This window comes from Lissotriton vulgaris, unplaced genomic scaffold (assembly GCF_964263255.1).
Source record: "Lissotriton vulgaris unplaced genomic scaffold, aLisVul1.2 SCAFFOLD_990, whole genome shotgun sequence".
Lineage (NCBI taxonomy): Eukaryota > Metazoa > Chordata > Amphibia > Caudata > Salamandridae > Lissotriton > Lissotriton vulgaris.
The window spans coordinates 447,653-468,449 of NW_028255328.1; the positions used below are offsets into that span (position 1 = coordinate 447,653).

Genomic DNA, 20,797 nt, shown 5'->3' on the forward strand with positions numbered 1-20,797 from the left:
CCCTTCTCTTTGATAGGAGAGTTGAAATTTGGCTATAATAATTTTGTTGCTCGCGTTCTGATATCTTTTAATAGTGCTTTACTAGTAAGTCACAGACAGTTATAGAACTAGCTTAATTTGGTCATTTCAGTATTTGACGACTTCAAAAAATGTGGCAGGCACCCGAGTTTTTAAAAAGACCTCTTTTCAAGAGAAGTTATATTACTGGATAACCAAGTGGAAGCATATCATGCTCCTAGTATATGGCGACAGGTATGAAATTGAACTTTTGATACTTATATCAACCCCATCATACAGCACGCCCAATTTACTTTTACAAGTTAGATTTAATACATTATTGACAACTGTTAAAGACGGGTTAAACAGGTTGAAACTGTTAAAGCAGTGATATCTTGAAGTATTGTACTACAACAGGGGAAGATAATGTTGAAACGGCTCATAAATGCTCAACAGCTCATAAAAGGGACATTCTTGAAAGAAGAACAGTAAAAAGACACTCTGGAATGCTAAGAGATAAAGGTAAAGTACAAAACTACAAGTGTTTTTAATTCCCACCACACATTAGCAAGTGTTTGGGATACCTTGGCTGTGACACCAGTTTACTAATTAAAGTAATTTATATTATTTATTATATGATAAATGAGTTAAAATAGATCTTGGCAGCAAACACAGTCCAGAGCGCAAAGAAATAAGGATTAAAAATAGGGTAAATGATTGTATGGTTTAAATAATCAAGAAAAGTGCAACTCATAGTTCTTCAACTACAAACTGTGCAGTCCTAAAAAAAACAACTGACAGGGGCATGGTGCAGGAAATCTAAATTTTCAGATTTTCCAGTTTTTGGAAAATATGTTTTAGTATCAAAGAAGTTGAAAGACCGGCACAGAGGAATTTTCCTTATCAATGGAGGTGAACACCATCCCTCGGAAACTCTCTCCTACTCCTAGTTCATACAAATTTAGAAGTCTCAAAAAATGCCCTAATTTCTATCATCTTGCCATCTTAGTTTTCAGTTGGGCATCCTGTCTACCCTGCTACTCATTTCATTACCAAGATAAATGTATCCTACTGCTTGTTAGGCAACAGTGTGAACCTCATGTCAGATAACAATTGTCCTTGTGGAAGCTGACCTCACAGGAGGATGAGATATCAGAAGTCGTGCAGAAGGTTACTATCTGTCAGGGGTGTGGAAATTTTACAAAAATCTACTTGGCCATTGGATAAAATGTTACAGAAATCTACTTGTCCTGGGAAGATATCTGCTTGCCTCATCTATTCCATAAATCACTGAGGTGTATATGCACGGAGAGAACCTGCACGGCAATCAGTGCAACATACTAGTTTCCCTATGTTAGACTCATGTTTGTTACGTTTGCCTCAAATTGTAAAGCGCTCTGATATCCTCCGGGATCAAGTTCGCGCTATATAAAATTTTATAAATAAATAAATATGGTACTAGCATTTGATAATCATGCTGATTTTGTAGATTTGAGCCAAAGCATCAAAGGGAATCCAGGCACATGCCGTTATTGAACTGCAGTAGTTTGTTACAATTGTTGCAATATTTGACAATCAGAAATTACTATGTCAGCATTTCATGCTACTTTAGAGTGGCAAAAATAATAAAAGAAATACATCTTAGTTACACTTCAGGTTAAACATCGTGTTTTCAAACCCACTAGTCTCTGGAGACCAGAGATTGCAGCGTGAACAATTCGTACAACTGTTAAGCGGCTAAAGAATGAAGGAAAAACACATTGATTACTCTCCAAATTAAGCCTGTGTTTTCAAACTGACCGCTCTGTAAAAAGTAATTGACCCAAATGTTTCCAAGCCAAGTGACTTTGCACCTCAAAGCTTAAAACAATCAACTTTTACAGCACAATACAAGGAAAGAGTGACTATGGAGGGAACAAATTATAAAATATGCAGGCCCAAGTAATGTATAAGTGCTAAACGAAAAGACTAAAAGAAAAAAGACAATCCACAAAAAAACTCTGTATTTGCATTATCTACGATATTCTCTGATACAACAAGATGCAAATGTATGTAGCTGCAGCAATCTCAAAAAGACATGAAAAGAACGGGTTACAGAAACACTAATATAAACATCGGGGTTATGTTATGCTGTCACAACTTGTATAGCGCAACAGCTGCCCCAGCAAAGGGGCGTCCAGACGCTGACAGCAGAGCAACTGACACATGCTGTTAAAACTGAGAGTTGGACTATATCGTGCAGGGAAGAGGTGAGTTTTAATGGCCTTCCTAAATTCTAAGTAGTTGTCAAGGCCCCGAATGTGAGCCGGCAGTGCGTTCCAGAGGAGAGCCGCTCTACTACGAAAGGAGTGACCTCTAGCACAGACTCTCCGTGTACGGGGGACCACCACCAGGTGTTGACCCTGTGAGCGTAGATGGTGTGAGGGAATATATGGTGAGAAGAAATTGGCCAGGATGCTAGGGCAGGTAAACTTCAAGGCTTTAAAAACAATGCATAGAGCCTTGAATTCGATTTGCCTGGCCGCGAACAACCAGTGTAGACGACGAATGGTGTTAGACAACGGGCTGGACCTGCACAGACCGAGAAGAGTTCTTGCTGCCGTATTCTGAGCCCTTTGCAGTCTCAGAATTTCAGCCTCATTGGACCCCAGATGCAGAGAGCAGGGATAGTCCAGTCTTGAGATTACAGACGCCTGAATGATGATTTGACGTGTGGATGCGTCAAAGAAGCCCAATAATGGTCTGAGCCCCCGTAGTGGTCCAAAGCAGATCACTGCAACTTTTTTGGTTTGAACTCGAAAGTTGAGGGATGAGTCTAGCCACACCCCCAGGTTTTTCACAGCCTGCTTTGGGGTTGGGGTGGGGGGGGCACTACCAAGGCTTGCGGGCCATCAGAGTTTACTCCACATACCATGGTCCTTTCCTACCAACAATACCTCCGACTTGCTGGCTTTCAGCTGGAGACAGTTGGTGGTCATCCACTCGGCTACTGCCGCTAGGTCGCCCTGAAACTTGAGAGCGTCCTGCTCGGCGTCATTCGAGAGTGCCACCACCAGCTGAGTATCGTCGGCATAGGAGACCATGGTCAGTCCTCTGCTCGTAGCTACTGCAGCTAGAGGTTGAACGTAGAGATTAAATTGTAGGGGACTGAGGGAGGAATGGGGTGTTCACCTGAGACATACGGAGGAACTGTTACCACAAACTACCTCTCATGAAGGAATGAAGCAAGCCACTCCAGAGCTGGACCAATGATTCCTGCCTCCTCCAGGCGTCGCAGCAGTATGGCATGGGAAACTGTGTCAAACATGGCACTAAGATCCGAAAGAATCAGAGCTGATGTTCGACCAGCGTCCAGTGCCGACCAGAAATGTTCTGTCACAGCCAGGAGAGCAGACTCCGTGCTGTGACCTGGTCGGAAGCCATTCTGGGAGTCGTCCAGTTTGTTATTCCTAGTCAAAAAATCAGACAGAAGGGAGTTTGCATAGGCCTCCGTGATTTTTGCCGCCCAGGGGAGCAAGGAAATAGGACAATAGTTCTCTGGTTTAGCCGGGTCAAGAGTATTTTTTTTTTTGCAAGGATATCACCTTGGCCTGTATCCAGGCCCTGGGCATGGTGGCTATGGCAAGTGACCAGTTTATCACCTGGCCCATAAAGGGTATGATTGTAGGAAGCACTTTCCTGAATTGGTCTGGTTTGAGCGGGTCAGCAGGGGATCCTGACTTAACTTTACTACACAGTGCTCGCAGTTGATCGGCGGGGATTGATGGAAAGGCATCCAAGGTATTTGCCTTTTAGACCGCCACGTGCCACTTGCTCGCAACCATGTGCTGTCAAAGGAACTATAGATGTTGTTCACCTTCCTGACAAAGAAGATGGCAAGGTCCTCACACTGCTCATTGGACTTGATGGTCGGCTCAACAGTGGTCTGCTGGGATTGAAGGCTGGAGGACATCGAAAACATGCTCTTCACTGGGTTATCACTCTCGCGGATTTGCTTGGCATAAAATGCTGCTCGAGCCAATTGAGTGGCCTTAGGGTACCTCTTAATCGCCGCCTGGTAGATATCCTTCGCAGTGGGATTGAAGTCCCTTCTCCATATATGCTCCAGCCACTTGCAGCTCTTGCGCTTATCAGCCAGTTCGCCTTTATACCACAGTCTAATCTTAGATTTGCGGTTAATAGACCAATTCTCAGGGACTAGGCTATCTAACAGCTGTCTGATCCAATCAGAGAACACCCTGTATGCCTCGTTGGGATCAGACAGCAGACTCTGGCAGGTAACCGAGAGGCAGACCTTCAATTTGTGCCATGGGCGTTTGAGGGAAATCGTACGATCCTTGCTCCGTATCGGGGTAATACTCTGGAGTGACATAGGGACCAAATAGTGGTCTGACCAGTCCATGGGGATGGGCGTGTTCACTATAAGTGAGGGTATCTTTGTAAAAACTGGGTCTAACCGGTGGCCGGCGGTATTCGTAGGACCCAAAACCAACAACTGTACAAGCTGGCAAGTCGCAATGTCAGCTGCAAAGTTAACCACGTCGGTGTCCTCAAGATTATCTAGATGAAGGTTCAGATCCCCAGTGACGGTAAAGTTAGCGCCGTTGACCGCCGACGTGCTGACCGCCTCCAAGAGGGCTGCCCTAAAGTCTTCGGATAGCCCCGGGGGCCGTTGTACTAGGAGCCCAAACATTGTGTAGTTGGGGCTCAAAGAAATCTTAAAGTATCTGCGCTCGGTTATGGGCAGTTTTACGAAAGTACAGGAATAGCAAGATTTAACGAGCATTGGCATGGCCAATAGGTCTCGCCTTTTGGCCTTATAAATGTTTAGCTATGCAGCACATTGTCTTGACACAAATACAGTACGTCATAAGTGATGGTATAAAAAAATATATATAAATGCTACCACCTGAGTTCATTCACATTACCTCTATGAAGTACAATCCATATGATTCCCAGTTTCCTCTTTAGCACTAATATCAGCAATCCAAAATGCACATTACTAGTCCTGGGCATGTAAACAAACCATTAAAGTTAAACTTTGCAAGAAATTTTGTTTTCCCAGAATAGTAAAACAGTGGCACGGTAGAGGGAAAAAACGATAATGTACTGAAACGCTTGTGGCTTATTATGAAAGAAGCGGTACAAAAGGGGGTGGTGGTGATGGACAGAGCATCTGAACCAATCAAAAACTCACACCCAGTCAACAGATCTGGGTTTAATCCATCACCGTTATTTAGCCCACTCTGCCACCCCAGTTCAGACATGGCCATATGCAAATCAGTCTGACCATGTGCCTCATGGGAACAGTCCAGCCCGAACTGCCTAGCCATTCCTTCCCTGGACCGGAAACAAGCTTCCTAGGACCGGTTTCTGGCATTCCAGCCGTCTTCAGCCAGGCTTGCTTGAATCCAGTGGCAAAGTGAGCAAGGGACTCACGTCTGAGCATACCCTGCCAACTTATGGCGAACAAAGCGGTACAAAAGGGGGTGGTGGTGGACGGAGCATATGAACCAATCAAACACTCACACCCAGTCAACAGATCTGGGTTTAATCCATCCGTTCTTTAGCCCACGCTGCCACCCCAGTTCAGACATGGCCATATGCATTTCAGTCTGAAACAAGCTTCCTAGGACCGGTTTCTGGCATTCCAGCCGTCTTCAGCTAGGCTTGCTTGAATCCAGTGGCAAAGTGAGCAAGGGAGTGTTTGATTGGTTCAGATGCTCCGTCCATCACCACCACCCCCTTTTGTACCGCTTTATTATGAAAGAATGCAGGAACAAATGAAGCATAAACATTTACTGCAAGTCATGATCTATGGAGTTCATCAAGCGAACTGTGGCATAAGTGGCCTCCCACACACAGCATGTTTCTGGGACATCGCCTGATGTGCCCGGCTGACTACAGGGTCTGCACTGAAGTCGGGCCACACGGTCACCCCACAGACTCTGCTCAGTAGACAGCGGAAAACATGCAGTGCTCCCTGGGGGGGGGGGGGGGGGGGGAAGTGTGTGTGTGTGTGTGTGTGTGTAAGTGTGTGTGTGTGTGTAAGTAAGTGTGTGTGTGTAAGTGTGTGTGTAAGTGTGTGTGTAAGTGTGTGTAAGCCGAGCAGTTCTTCAGAACACCCCGTGAATGCAGGAACACATAAAGCATTGTCATTTACTGCAAGTAGAAATTCAACAGCCCCAACATTGTTCCCCAAACCTCACAGAAGTGTTTTCTTTAAGAAGGTTGGTTGTTGCATGTGTTAGTACTCAAATTAACACAATTCATTTCTGCTGCCAATTTGCAAATAGGCTTGTTGCACTCATGTGAGATATCAAATACACCCAACTGTGGCTTTAGCTCGAAACACCAAAGGCTGGTTTGTCGCTTGTTTTGATGTCTGCAGTACCAGACCTCCAGACTTGCAATTTGAAATGCACCACTTACTCAACTGTGTGACCCTGGCCAAATGACTTTCTTTCCCTGTGATTAGTTATGTTACCGATAACAATTGTAAGCATTTAATTTCAGTTTCAAGCACTAGACTTACATAGATTAGAAAGATGCCATCTTTGTTTGGTTTTAATATCCTTATCAATATATGTTAGGCCATAAATTTAGCAGTGCTTTTTCTTTTTTGTGTGATTTGTGCATCACAATAATATTGGGTCCTACTATGAAATCGGCAGTATTTGTCCTTGTTGTGGCAAAAAATATATATTTACAAAATGTGTCAGTTTTGGCGTCCTATTTTTGGCCAGATAGTTTCATTCAACAGGGTACCTCTTTTCGGTAAGGGTATCGCCTATTTAAACAGTTACTAATACTACCTATTTGCGTCACATGCTCCACATGGCAGCTTCAAAGCACTCCGATATAGCCCAAAAATCGGCATACTAGCAGTCGCTACATTAGACAGTGCACAGCAGAAACCCCATAATACCACACTAATGCATAGTTGTTTAGGACACAGGAAGACCTTTACATTTTTATTGTGGGTTTGTGCTTACTCTGACATAATTGTCTTCAGTGCGCTTTGTAATTGCTATTGGTTGTTGAAGAGCTGGGCAGTTAATGTTTAATTTTGCCATCACAGAGCGGGATTAGCAAACTCAGATGTTGATAGTCATTAATTGTAGACATCTGCACAGGTTTCAGCGAATGTATAATGTAATAGAAACACACCAGTTACATTTAACTTTACTCTTACGTGCGCAGCTCACTGAACGAAGTTGATGGGGTTTCTCAAGTAAAACGGGTGCAATGCTAAAATATGAACTGCAGCACTCTCAGACGGGTGCGAGGCGCTATGAGCTACAGGCGCCATTGGTGAATGTGTGTACCCGTGTTAAAGTAAAAGCGGGCACTAAACATTAAGCGCAGCGCCCAGGGGCGGGAGGGGATGCAAATCATTGTTGATTGTATGCACTTGTGTTAATGGAAAAGTGGGCGCTGTATTAAAGATCAAACATGGTGTGTCTTCTGGGTAAAAATGCTTTACCTACACAATGGCCCCTCACAAAAAACAGTGTGCTGTCTGGAACAAAAAAATGCTTTGCCCACACTATGGCCCCTTGAAAAAACTAGATATGAAGAGTGTAGGGCTGCATTGTTTGTTTCCATTTTCCTTTTTGTACCTGGAGCGCCTGGTACCTGGAAGTGCCACTTTTAGTGCGTGCTCACAAACCAGTCTTTCCCAAATAAAAACACTTGGTCATCATTTTACCTTTGGGTGTAATTATTATGCATGTCCTCTTTAAAGTAATAAATTGCCTACCCGGTCCTTGACAGGCTTAGGCTCAGCACTTCTGTGTAAGCGATTTGGGGAAGTTAACTGACCTAGCGTATACTGTAGTACAATGCTGCTTCTTAGGTCTCGCCTGCTAATGCGCTTGCGCATTGCTGGCGAGAAATATAGCGGCTTATCCAGAGCTTAACCAAACTAGCGATTTCATGCAGTGCCAGTGAAGAGCGTGCACATCAAACCCATCTGCTTCCCTCCCACCGCTTCCCTCAGCGTGCACTCTGCCTCAGGCATTTCTCCTCCCCTAATTATTCACGGCCAGCCGGCTGTACTTTCACTTTCACGGCCGCCAGGCCGTGTCTCGTTTTAACTACTGTTGTCTGATTCTCTCGAAGGCTCCCCAGTCTCCTCTTTCCGCCTCTCTCTTTGGCCCCACGCTGCCCCTTCAATTCAGTTTTTCTAACTCTTTTGTCTGTACTTCTTTACTCTCTTGATCCGTCTGCCCGGCCGGCCGTACTTTCACGGCCGGCAGACCATGTCTCGTTTTAACTACTGTTGTCTGATTATCTCTAAGGCTTCCCTAGTCTCCTCTTTCCGCCTCTCTCTTTGGCCCCACGCTGCCCCTTCAATTCAGTTTTTCTAACTCTTTTGTCGGTACTTCTTTACTCTCTTGATAAGTCTCCCCTGCCTCCATGCTCTGTTTTCCCCTCGCCAGCTCTCTCATCTCACCCGTCTCTCGCTTCTCCCAACCCTCTCTCGAAACCACTCCCTTTGTAACTCTGTCTCTCATTGTCTCTCTCCACACAACTCTGTCTCGCGCCTCCAACTGTCTCTCTGTGCCTCTGCGTTTTTAACTCTGTCTCTCGTTGTGCATTTTCCATACTTGTTTTTATTATTTCATATTGCCAATGTTTTTCTAACTCTTTTGTCGGTACTTCTTTACTCTCTTGATCTGTCTCCCTGCCTCCATGCTCTGATTCCCCTCGCAAGCTCTCTCATCTCACCCGTCTTTCGCTCCTCCCAACCCTGTCTCTCGAAGCCTCTCCCTTTGTAACTCTGTCTCTCATTGTCTCTCTCCACACAACTCTTTGTCTCGCGCCTCCAACTGTCTCTCGTTGCCTCTGCGTTTTCAACTCTGTCTCTCGTTGTGCCTTTCCCGTACTTGTTTTTATTATTTCATATTGCATATGCTTGTTTTAAATTGGTGCCAGCTTAGTCCATGCATGTCGCTTTCTGTGCTTTGGGGAATGGAAATTCAAGGAAATCCTGATGCCATTCCACAGTGGTCACCCATGCTTCATTTTCTATTGCTGATTCCATTAGTCTACGGGGGAAAACACCGCTTCCTCATTCAGTTGTTATGCAGGCTTGAAAAAAAAAAGCGTTGTTTCCATTGTTGTGCAATTACCGTCGGGGATATGAAATCAAAGATACGTCACGCAGGTCAGTGCTCTTGCAAAGTGATGCTATGTGCCTTCCTTTCATCAACAGTCTACTCTACACAACATCTGCAGGTAGGTTTAACAAGAGAGGAGCGGAGGCGCACGCGTTAAAAGAATATTTTAAACTGCCTGCTGCAGTTCTAGAGAGGAGGGAGAGGAATGGAGGCCAGCAGAGTGACGGAATCTGTGGTGGGGGAGGGGGAGGGGATTAAAGTGCGGAGAGAGGCACACAAGGCTTAATGAGCCTTGAAAGAAACCCACATGGCGGCTGCATGTATGCATGCACGTGCATGCAATTACCGTCGGGGATATGAAATCAAAGATACGTCACGCAGGTCAGTGCTCTTGCAAAGTGATGCTATGTGCCTTCCTTTCATCAACAGTCTACTCTACACAACATCTGCAGGTAGGTTTAACAAGAGAGGAGCGGAGGCGCACGCGTTAAAAGAATATTTTAAACTGCCTGCTGCAGTTCTAGAGAGGAGGGAGAGGAATGGAGGCCAGCAGAGTGACAGGATCTGTGGTGGGGGAGGGGGAGGGGATTAAAGTGCGGAGAGAGGCACACAAGGCTTAATGAGCCTTGAAAGAAACCCACATGGCGGCTGCATGTATGCATGCACGTGCATGCAATTACCGTCGGGGATATGAAATCAAAGATACGTCACGCAGGTCAGTGCTCTTGCAAAGTGATGCTATGTGCCTTCCTTTCATCAACAGTCTACTCTACACAACATCTGCAGGTAGGTTTAACAAGAGAGGAGCGGAGGCGCACGCGTTAAAAGAATATTTTAAACTGCCTGCTGCAGTTCTAGAGAGGAGGGAGAGGAATGGAGGCCAGCAGAGTGACGGGATCTGTGGTGGGGGAGGGGGAGGGGATTAAAGTGCGGAGAGAGGCACACAAGGCTTAATGAGCCTTGAAAGAAACCCACATGGCGGCTGCATGTATGCATGCACGTGCATGCAATTACCGTCGGGGATATGAAATCAAAGATACGTCACGCAGGTCAGTGCTCTTGCAAAGTGATGCTATGTGCCTTCCTTTCATCAACAGTCTACTCTACACAACATCTGCAGGTAGGTTTAACAAGAGAGGAGCGGAGGCGCACGCGTTAAAAGAATATTTTAAACTGCCTGCTGCAGTTCTAGAGAGGAGGGAGAGGAATGGAGGCCAGCAGAGTGACAGGATCTGTGGTGGGGGAGGGGGAGGGGGAGGGGATTAAAGTGCGGAGAGAGGCACACAAGGCTTAATGAGCCTTGAAAGAAACCCACATGGCGGCTGCATGTATGCATGCACGTGCATGCAATTACCGTCGGGGATATGAAATCAAAGATACGTCACGCAGGTCAGTGCTCTTGCAAAGTGATGCTATGTGCCTTCCTTTCATCAACCGTCTACTCTACACAACATCTGCAGGTAGGTTTAACAAGAGAGGAGCGGAGGCGCACGCGTTAAAAGAATATTTTAAACTGCCTGCTGCAGTTCTAGAGAGGAGGGAGAGGAATGGAGGCCAGCAGAGTGACGGGATCTGTGGTGGGGGAGGGGGAGGGGATTAAAGTGCGGAGAGAGGCACACAAGGCTTAATGAGCCTTGAAAGAAACCCACATGGCGGCTGCATGTATGCATGCACGTGCACGCAAGCTTTAGGCCAGTGGTAGCACTTGGAGAACCCCTTACTAAAAGTCGAGCAAGCAGCCCCCCCCCGCCCCCCCCTCTGGACTCCCTGTTCAGGGTGAGAATGCAGTTTCCTGCACAAAGTGCAAGGCCAGGCTCGGCGAGCATAGCATCAGAGAGCCACGTCTCGGTAAGGAAGAGGACGTCCGGGAAGGCGTCCTCCAATAGATCATGGACATCGGCGTAGTGTTAGGCTAAGGACTGACAATTAAGACTAAAAATGCTATTGAGCTTTTTAGGCCGAGGGGGGTAGTAGCATGGAGACGGCGCTGGTGCAGCACTGAGGCCACACTGTATGCAACAGAAAGAGCTCTCAATAGTGTCCCCACTGGACTGCCTGCAACTACTCGCCAAATTCCAAAATTTTTAAGAGATCGTTCCGGGAGTAAATTAACCTATCTCCAGTGAGAGGGGCAGCGTGTCTGGCGTCAGGTGTCAAATGGGCACAGAAGGGCTTGCCCTTAGTGCGATTTTGCGCGACCGGAAAAGCATGCCGTTTAAATAGGCTGCGAGTGCTAGGATGCTAACCTCCCGGCTCCGCCCCCAGCAAGCCGGAAATTAACTACTGAAATCTCTCGCACCCTCCACAGCAATCTGGAAGACCAGTGGTGGACTGGACAACCCCCTCCCCCCCCACACACACACACACACACACACACAACCCCCCACACACACAACCCCCCCCCACACACACAACCCCCACCCCCCCCCCACACACACAACCCCCCCCACACACACACACAACCCCCCCCACACACAACCCCCCCCACACACACATAACCCCCCCCACACACACATAACCCCCCCCCCCACACACAACCCCCCCCACACACAACCCCCCCCACACACAACCCCCCCACACACACACACAACCCCCCCCACACACACAACCCCCCCACACACACAACCCCCCCACACACACACAACCCCCCCCCACACACACAACCCCCCCACACACACACAACCCTCCACACACACACAACCCTCCACACACACACAACCCCCCACACACAAACAACCCCCCCCACACACAAACAACCCCCCCCACACACAAACAACCCCCCCCACACACAAACAACCCCCCCACACACAACCCCCCCACACACACAACCCCCCCACACAACCCCCCACACACACAACCCCCCCACACACACAACCCCCCACACACACAACCCCCCACACACACAACCCCCCCACACACACAACCCCCCCCACACACACAACCCCCCACACACACAACCCCCCACACACACAACCCCCCCCACACACACAACCCCCCCCACACACAACCCCCCCACACACAACCCCCCCCACACACAACCCCACACTCAACCCCACACACAACCCCCCTCTCCCCCCCACACACAAACACACCCACATACACACAACCCCCACACCCCCACACACACCCTTCTATCTATATATCGCCCTCAGTCTATCTATTGCCCTCCCTCCGTCTATCTATGTATCGCCCTCACTCTATGTATCTCTCTATGTATCGCCCTCACTCGATGTATTGCCCTCGCTCGATGTATTGCCCTCGCTCGATGTATTGCCCTCGCTCGATGTATTGCCCTCGCTCTATGTATCGCCCTCGCTCTATGTATCGCCCTCGCTCTATGTATCGCCCTCGCTCTATGTATCGCCCTCGCTCTATGTATCGCCCTCGCTCTATGTATCGCCCTCGCTCTATGTATCGCCCTCGCTCGATCTATCTTATCGCCCTCACTCTATCTATCGATCTATCGCATCCTCACTCAGCACCAACACAATCACACAGCATCACTGAACGCCACGGCATCACTCGTCGCCGCCACATCACTCAGTGCCGCCACATCACTCAGTGCCGCCACAGCATCAATCTGTGCAACCATTCAACAACTGGTTCAAATATGTTCTCTTAATGTTTCAAGCTTTATTATAATTTTATAAATGTCACAAAAAGATGTTAATATTTCACTTCTTTTCTTGGATTTTAGACACAAAATACACTGAACATAATCTTCACAAAAGTTATTTACAAAAGTTAAAGCTATTGCCATTATAAATTACAATAACTTTATTTAATTAATTATTTTTTTAAAAAGCCGTTGTTTATAATATCAATACATCTAAGTCACGTAAATACAACACATATTGCATTACAAATGCTATAGGTGTCACACTTGCGAAAGTTAAAACTATTGGCATTGTAAATGACAAAGCTATTCATTTCGCTATTTTCAAAACCAACACATAAATAAAATATTTGTCATTTACAATACCAATAGCTCAAACTTTCCTAATGCGAGACCTATTGCATTGCAAATGCTTGTTTATTGATAGTCTTGCGACAGCTGCATTGTCAAACAAGGCCTAAAAATGTCTAATGGCATGGGTGTCTTGCATCTGAAAAGATATATAGTTTTTCCGTCATTTTATTTTTCATGTTATAAGACATGCATTTGAAGACCTATATGTACCCCTCACTTTTAGCAAGGATTTGCTACACCTCAAGTGCCCTTTTATTTCACCTTCCTTTATCAGGACACATTTAGTTTGCATGGGGTTTCCATGTCTATTGTATGCTCTTTTAATATTTGTATACAAAATTGCCTACATTTCCATTTCATTTTTGAGTGAATGATTGTTTTAGGATTAGTTTGTGGCCTAATGCAGTCAAAAGTTAATAAAATAGGGATTTATTTGTGTTTTTTGTACAGAATGGCTCAACAACAGGCTATGAGATTTCGAGGTCCGGCCCCACCTCCCAACACAGTTATGAGAGGTCCACCACCTCTCATGCGACCACCTCCTCCATTTGGAATGATGCGAGGACCACCGCCACCACCTCGTCCGCCGTTTGGACGCCCTCCATTTGATCCCAACATGCCTCCAATACCACCGCCAGGAGGGATTCCTCCTCCGATGGGCCCACCGCATCTTCAGGTAAGTGTTGATATATTCTTTACAAACCTAAACGGATAGTTTATAAATACGTTTCTTGCCTACCATGACTTCTTTTATGCATCACATTAAGGATGTCTTAATAGATTCTATTAGGCCATGAACTATCCTGTGTTGCCGGGTACTATACTGTTTAAACCCTGTAAATGATTAAATTATGGTCCGTTTACTCTCTGATTCGCTGATTTCACAAGCCGGTGAATACCCCAAAAGTCTCTCACATGAGTGAGCGGGATGATTGTGAAATTTGCGTGAATGTTAGAGCGAACATATTACACATCCATTTCTTTAGCTGCATTGAAGAAAATGTCAATGTATAATGGTACAGGCGTAGGAATATCCAGACACTAATATTTATGTATCATTCAGAGCTTTGAATATGCAATTTTGCATAAACCATGCTGGAAAGGTGTGTAATATGATATTGACATACCAGTGTAAAGCATGTTACTTCTGTTTCCCAGGACACTCCTGCTCCCAACCTGTGAGTACAACGTAGTGAACAAGAAACTTTTTCTCAAAGCTTTTTTGTTGTTGATTAGCTTTTGAATAGCACACAATCTGATATTCATATTCAGAGCTTTGTATGACTTGCGCTAATTTTGTCACAATGTACATATAGCTAACCTTTATTCCCTTGCACAGGTTTACACACCTACAGCTCTTTAGTCTCCCGACAGGATTACTCTTCTCACACTGTTAGCTTTTCTGTAAATGGGACCTGGGCTCCTCATTTTTGCTGACTATCAGATGGCTTTTTTCTTCTGCCTAGATTGCCTACCACACCTTTTTAGTGCTCTGGATTGGGCAAGGAAAGTGTGGTTCCCAGAAATGCTGGGTATGGGCATCTGTCCTCCCAATCAGGCTGATGCTTTGGCAGGATATACTGTTACAGCAACAGGGCTGGACTCTCCACCCCGGCCTGGGCAATCTACACTGCCATGCGTGGCGACTGAGCAGAGACAGCTGACTGCGTTTGACTGCCGATGTAGTGAATGTCATTTTGGTGATCAGGTGTCCATCACAAAACCCATTTGTGTGGCATGCTGGTAGAAGTTTGTAGCTTAGTGTACTTCTTGCCAGATAGAATAGTTGCATGCCAAATTATCATATGTGCTGCTTTTTGTATTCTCTGCAGCCCAGCAGTTCTTACTGTGGCCTCTTTTAAAGGTTATTTGTTGACCCTTTTATGTTTTTCAGATCAACCTTCGTTGTTCAGATAACCCGTTGATGCGTTTTCCGAAAGGATTAATCCATATGTTTCCACTCAGTTTGTGATGCCACAGTGTGATCATATCCTGGTTCTTACATATTTGATGTGAACCTCCATTCAGGCCAATTCACAGCTTTCCTCCGTGTCTTCAGACTCTGAAAACAGTATTTCTTATAGCGACAAGACAACTTGTCTCATGAGTGGATTGCAAGCGTTGTCTGTCCAGCAATCATTTAGCATGTTTTTCGGGACAAATTGGTACTGTGGAATAGGGCGACATTCCTGCCCAAGGTTGTGATGCCTTTTCGTGTAAGACAATCCATGAACCTTGCAGCACTCTTTTCTCTTGCACATCCCTTGAAAGGGGAATAAAGTTTTGTTTGGATCCCCAGTAAACTTTGACTTTGTACGCCAATTGCTCATAGATCATCAGGTGAACGATCAGCTCTTTGTGGGAGATAGGAATGGTGTAGCAGTCTACAAAAAAATATTTTCAAGATTGATAGTCCTCTATATCAAAACCTACTACATACTGCCTAAGAATCAGCCCCCAGAAGGCTTGTGGACCCATTCCACCAGGGTCACTGCTGCTACCACTGCATTAGCATGTGGAGTGCCTGTCTTGGACATCTGTCAGGCTGCAACATTCACACGTTTACATTTGTGTGGGGGCGGGGGGCATTTTTCCCTGTTGGTCCTGTAGGACCTTTTGGTCTGAGCCATTGCACAGACCTTACACCTTGAGAGGTATTGTTTTGGTATCTATTCACAGGGGGATGCATCTGCGGTTAGAAGTATCCATAAGCAGAACAAGTTGCTTACCTTTGGTTGTGCCTTTTTTTGGTGGACACTTTTATCTAACCGCAGATTCCTCACTGACTACTCCACCTCCCTGTTCTGTTCAATTTTTCCATTATAAAAAGGATCCAATTTGGAGCTATGCATACTGTCAATATCTGTCAGCCAGTGGCTCCGAGTTGGCCGGTGCAAACAAGGTTCAGAAGGTAACTTGTATCTGCATGCAGTGGTGGCGAATGTGTTGCTCTGGCATCACTTCCTGGATGGAACCGATTTGACACTGAACCACTTACTTACACACCAGGGAATTAGTGAAAAAAATCTCGAGATCCAGTCTGTTACAAGGGGAAGAATCTGCAGTTAGGTAGTGTATCCACCGGAAAGAGCGTTACTGGAGGACATACGTTTTTCTTCAGCAGTCATTTAGCAAGTTTTACTGCAAAAGGTGAAGTAAAACTCAAACATTTACTCTAGATCTTCAGCCTGCCAAAAACTATTTATTTGCATTTCACAGTCTAATGTAATGTTCAATTCCTACCATTTGAACACGAACGGTCTTGTGCAGGCAGAAAAAGGCATTTTTTATATTTCCATTGTAATATTTTGACCTTCATGGTGATGTTGCAGTAAATATCTCAAGTTCGGCAGACTCCAAAGTGGGCAGTGGGGCACCTACTCCAGTCCTCTCACCTTCACTAATTCTTTTCACCATATAAAAGCTCTACGTTGTGCATCTTTCTCCCACCTCCACCTATTTTTATACAATCTCTCTCCTCCGTTTCATTTTCTTTCTTTGCTGCTCTTCTGCTACTTTTTCAGTTCCACACAATGGATTCCCATTATCCATTCTTCCTCATTTTGTCACATTCCCTAGTTGCTTCTTGCATTAGCAAGTAATTTTGACTGATCCTATCAGTGAGTTTTCCTCCTGCTTGTACCTACATTGATTGGTGATTCTGCAGTCTGATTTTTGTCTTGAGCAAGAACATGTTTCCACTCACAACTATACCATGAATATGAAAGTTAATGCTGCATCATGGTCTGATTATCACATTTTCATGTATTAGAATGTTGATTCTGCCCTTAACGAAAATGGAGCAAATTTTTTGTCGGCCTCCTGTTCTAGTTTTTTCTGGATCCGTTGACATGCACTCCAAAAGAAAAGCATCCCAATTTCATATTTGAAGCATGGGAAGAGAAATTTTGATTTAACGAAAGTATGATTTCACTGATATGCTGAGCTTACTGTTTTTCACCTGTAGAGGCCTCCATTTATGCCGCCGCTCATGAATAACATGCCACCGCCACCAGGAATGATGTTTCCTCCAGGAATGCCGCCTGCAACAACCCCTGCAAACCACACGCCGACTCAAACCCCTTCACCAGTTCAAGCCCCAACACCAGCACCAGCCCCAGCCCCAACTTTACCGCCGAACGAGGAGCTATGGGTTGAAAACAAGACTCCTGATGGAAAGGTAAGTTTTGATCTACTCCGAATCCCTGTGCACCCAAGCTCATGAGTCTTTTGTGTTATATAGTGGTGTGGTGCAATGATTCTGGAAGACTGTCATTTTCTGCAGTGTATGGCTGCTGTGGCTGACTTTTAGCTCACATGGGTGTATCAGTGAAACTTCTTCTGAGTTGGAGATGGGAAGTTGTGCTCATCAAGACTCGACGTTAGAATATTTTTGTTCTGTACACTTTCCAGTCGGTTGTTCCCAAAATGTTACCATGATCTACATCTTTTGGTAGAGGTCTTGCTGTGTGTCTGAGTAAATCATTTGACTGCCTTCTAGGAACTCCATTCTGACCAGCACAGTCACCACATCATTCTGAAGATTGTTATTTCCCAACCGTTCTTCAAATCCTTCGAATCCTTTTGTTTATCCAGTTTGTAGTGAAGGCTAGGAGAGTGAAGAGATGAGCCCTTCTGTTCTCTCAAGATTTTGATTTGTGCTGCATACATGGTGATGGGGTAGGTGATGGTCCATGCTAAGTGACCGTCACAGAGAAGTGTCCGACCCACTGAGAAGAAAAATTAATATATAATCAAAAGTATGCTACGTAATATTCAAATATTGGTGTCTTCTTCAGCTGTGTCTAAACTGAAGATACAACAGATATTTTGGATGGTGAGTCAGGTTTGATACCCGGTTGATAAGATATCTAATATCCGTCTCAAATTGCTTCTTGGAACAGCTGTTTTTCAATTCTGAAGAGCGAGAGAGCCTAGCAGTATTTAAGTAAAAAAGCCTGCCACCATTGAAAACGTGCATATACTTGGGCATTTCAAGTGCATGCAGTTGATACCCCTGAGAACTAAAGAATATTGACTGTCTACTGAGTCTTGAGTGTGAGGCTCCTTGTGACTGGTCTTTCAACTGAAGTTTCTCTGACTATGTTTATTGAAAAATCTGTGTTTTTTTCATCATATGCTAGGTAATGTTCCTGTATTGTTTATTTGACTTTCCAGTGTGTCTGATAGACAATGTTTTAGTTTCATACATTGCCTTCTAATTCAATTTTTAGTCAGTCTCTGGAATATGTTTCTAAATTGTTTTGATTACAAATTAAAAGCTAACCTACCTTCTAAAAGCACCAATCCCTATGCCTGAGTAGTAGCGAACATAATTGTCTTTTTAACCCCTTCGCTGCTAGGCCTGTTCCCCTTCTGTTCTAAGCCTTTTTTTGGCTATTTGGGGTAGTGTGCGCTTAGGCCCCTGTAACGTTTTGACCACATAAGGTATCCACACCAATTTTGCGTCCTTTTCTTCCAACATCATGGGGATTCTAAAGGTACCATGGGTTTGTGGATTCCCTTGGAGGGGTCCCAGAAATGAGCCAAAATATACCAAAACGTTGGAGGTTTTTTCCGAAAAATTCGGAAAACGGGCTACAAATGAAAGCATCTAGGTTTTTACCAGCAAATGCTATCAAAAAAGAGTTTGTGGGGCTGAAATCACCATTTCCCAGCTTTTAGGGAATGACAGACTTTTGTCAGAAAACCAACATTTTTTACACAGTTTTGGCATTTATCTGGGACATAGCCTATTTTTGCAATTTTTTTGGCTTTTAACCTCCTTCCTGTTAATGGTAAAAATGAGTGTGAAAGCAATAATGGATCCTGGAAAGCTATACATTTTAGAAACGTAGACAAAATTCTGAATTCAGTAAGGGGTCATTTGTGTAGATCCATCAAGGTTTTTTTATAGAAATAACAGTTAAATATTAGAAAAATTTTAAATTTGTTGAAAAAAAAACAGCCTTTTGTGTCAACGTTTTCACCTATAACTTCTTGTAATCATGACAGCAATTTGAAAGCAATATACCGTTACATCCGCTGGACGTTCCTGGTTGTGAGGATATTTAGGACTTGTAGGTTCACCCAGAACCAGACGAACCCAGAGTCAAAAACTGAGTAGCAATTTGCAATGCCTTTTTATTATGTACCGGGTATATAGTAATTATTGTGTGAAAATGTATACATGGAAAAATCGGTATGAAAGACACCTATGTATTTCTGAAATGGGTAAAAATTATAGAGTTTAGAACAGTACAGATTTGCACATTTTTCAAAATTGGGAATACAAATACTAGCATGAGAATTATTGGTCGTTTTTCAAAAAGACTTATTTTTTACACAATGTCTTTCATTTGGAAGGCAGAAATGCATAAAAAAATCAATAGGTAATAACAGTTGCTTTAGAAATCTGAATTACCCTAAGTCTCCCGATAAAAATGGTACCTCACTTGTGTGGGTAGGCATAGTGTCCATGAACGGAAAGGGCTCAAAACCCAACGTGAACACACCACATTTTCACAATGAAGATTTACCCTTTTTTTGCAAAGTGTGTAACTGTCGTTTTTTAACCCTGGCTCTGCCGGCACCTAGAGAAACCTAGCAAACCTCTACATTTTTGAAAACTAGACACCCAGAGGAATCCAGGATGGGGTGACTTGACTGCCTCCCACCAGGTTCTGTTACCCAGAATCCCTTGCAAACCTAAAAAAATGTAAAAACAAAAAACACATTTTCCCCACAGTTCTGTGGTGGGAAGTTTTGGAATCTACTTAGATCCACAATTTTCCACCCACCCCGCGTTCCCCAAGGTATTACGAGAAAAATGATACCTCACTTGTGAGGGTCGGCCTAGTGCATGCGACAGAGAACGGTGCAAAACGCAACGTGGTCACACTTCAATTTCGCAGTGGCAAAGTGCCGAGCTGTAGTTTTTGAACCAGAGCTCTGCCGGCACCTAGGGAAACCTAGCAAACCTGTACATTTTTGAAAACTAGACGCACAGGGGAATCCCTGATGGGGTGACTTGACTGCCTGCCACCAGCTTCTGTTACCCAGAATCCCTTGCAAACCTAAAAAATTGTCAAAAAAACACATGTTTGAGGCATATGGGCTGCAGACCACACACTATTGCATTAGATCACCATCTGGTGGTGGGCCCGGATGATTACACTTTGTTGTTGTCTTGGAAGAATCTTTGTCTGTTGGATGACTCTTCCCTTAGATCGTAGTGAGCATGGGCATCGACTCCATCTTCAGATTGTTTTTTTCCGCCATCGGGCTCGGATGTGTTCATCGTTCAGTCCCGTTACCAATCTCTTTTCGAATCCATAAATCAATCAAAATACCATCGGCATCGTCGTCGACATTGATTCTGGCTACCAGCGTCGAATAGAGACTTCACTTCTCGATTCCAGCGTTCGTCGGGGCCGTCGGGCCCAACTGCGCCATTGGGCCTTTTGGCTCATGGAAAGAACACCCTTCAAGAAGTGCCCTCGGTGTGGACACAAATTCCCTCACACCAATCTTCATGAGTTTTGCAATCTCTGCTTATCTCCAGAGCACGAGAGTCCAAGAAAACCATCAGGGACAATCTAGCTTGAAGAGTAATGGCGCAATCATCTTCATCGACACCAGAGCTCATCATAGAAGAGGCTCCGATAGAAGTACACGCCGAAGAACAACAGCACGAAGACATCGC

At 44.9% G+C, this 20,797-nt stretch overlaps 1 protein-coding gene across 1 annotated transcript in view; it reads left to right on the forward strand.

The window, feature by feature from the left end:
* Positions 1–20,797, forward strand: part of LOC147659167 (uncharacterized) — a 372,891-nt gene that overhangs the window by 26,692 nt on the left and 325,402 nt on the right. Inside the window, exons 2-3 of the mRNA XM_086951924.1 lie at positions 13,543–13,768; positions 17,060–17,272. Of these exons, the coding sequence (XP_086808050.1) occupies positions 13,544–13,768; positions 17,060–17,272 (438 nt within the window). The 5' untranslated portion in view covers position 13,543. The remainder of the gene's footprint in view (positions 1–13,542; positions 13,769–17,059; positions 17,273–20,797) is intronic.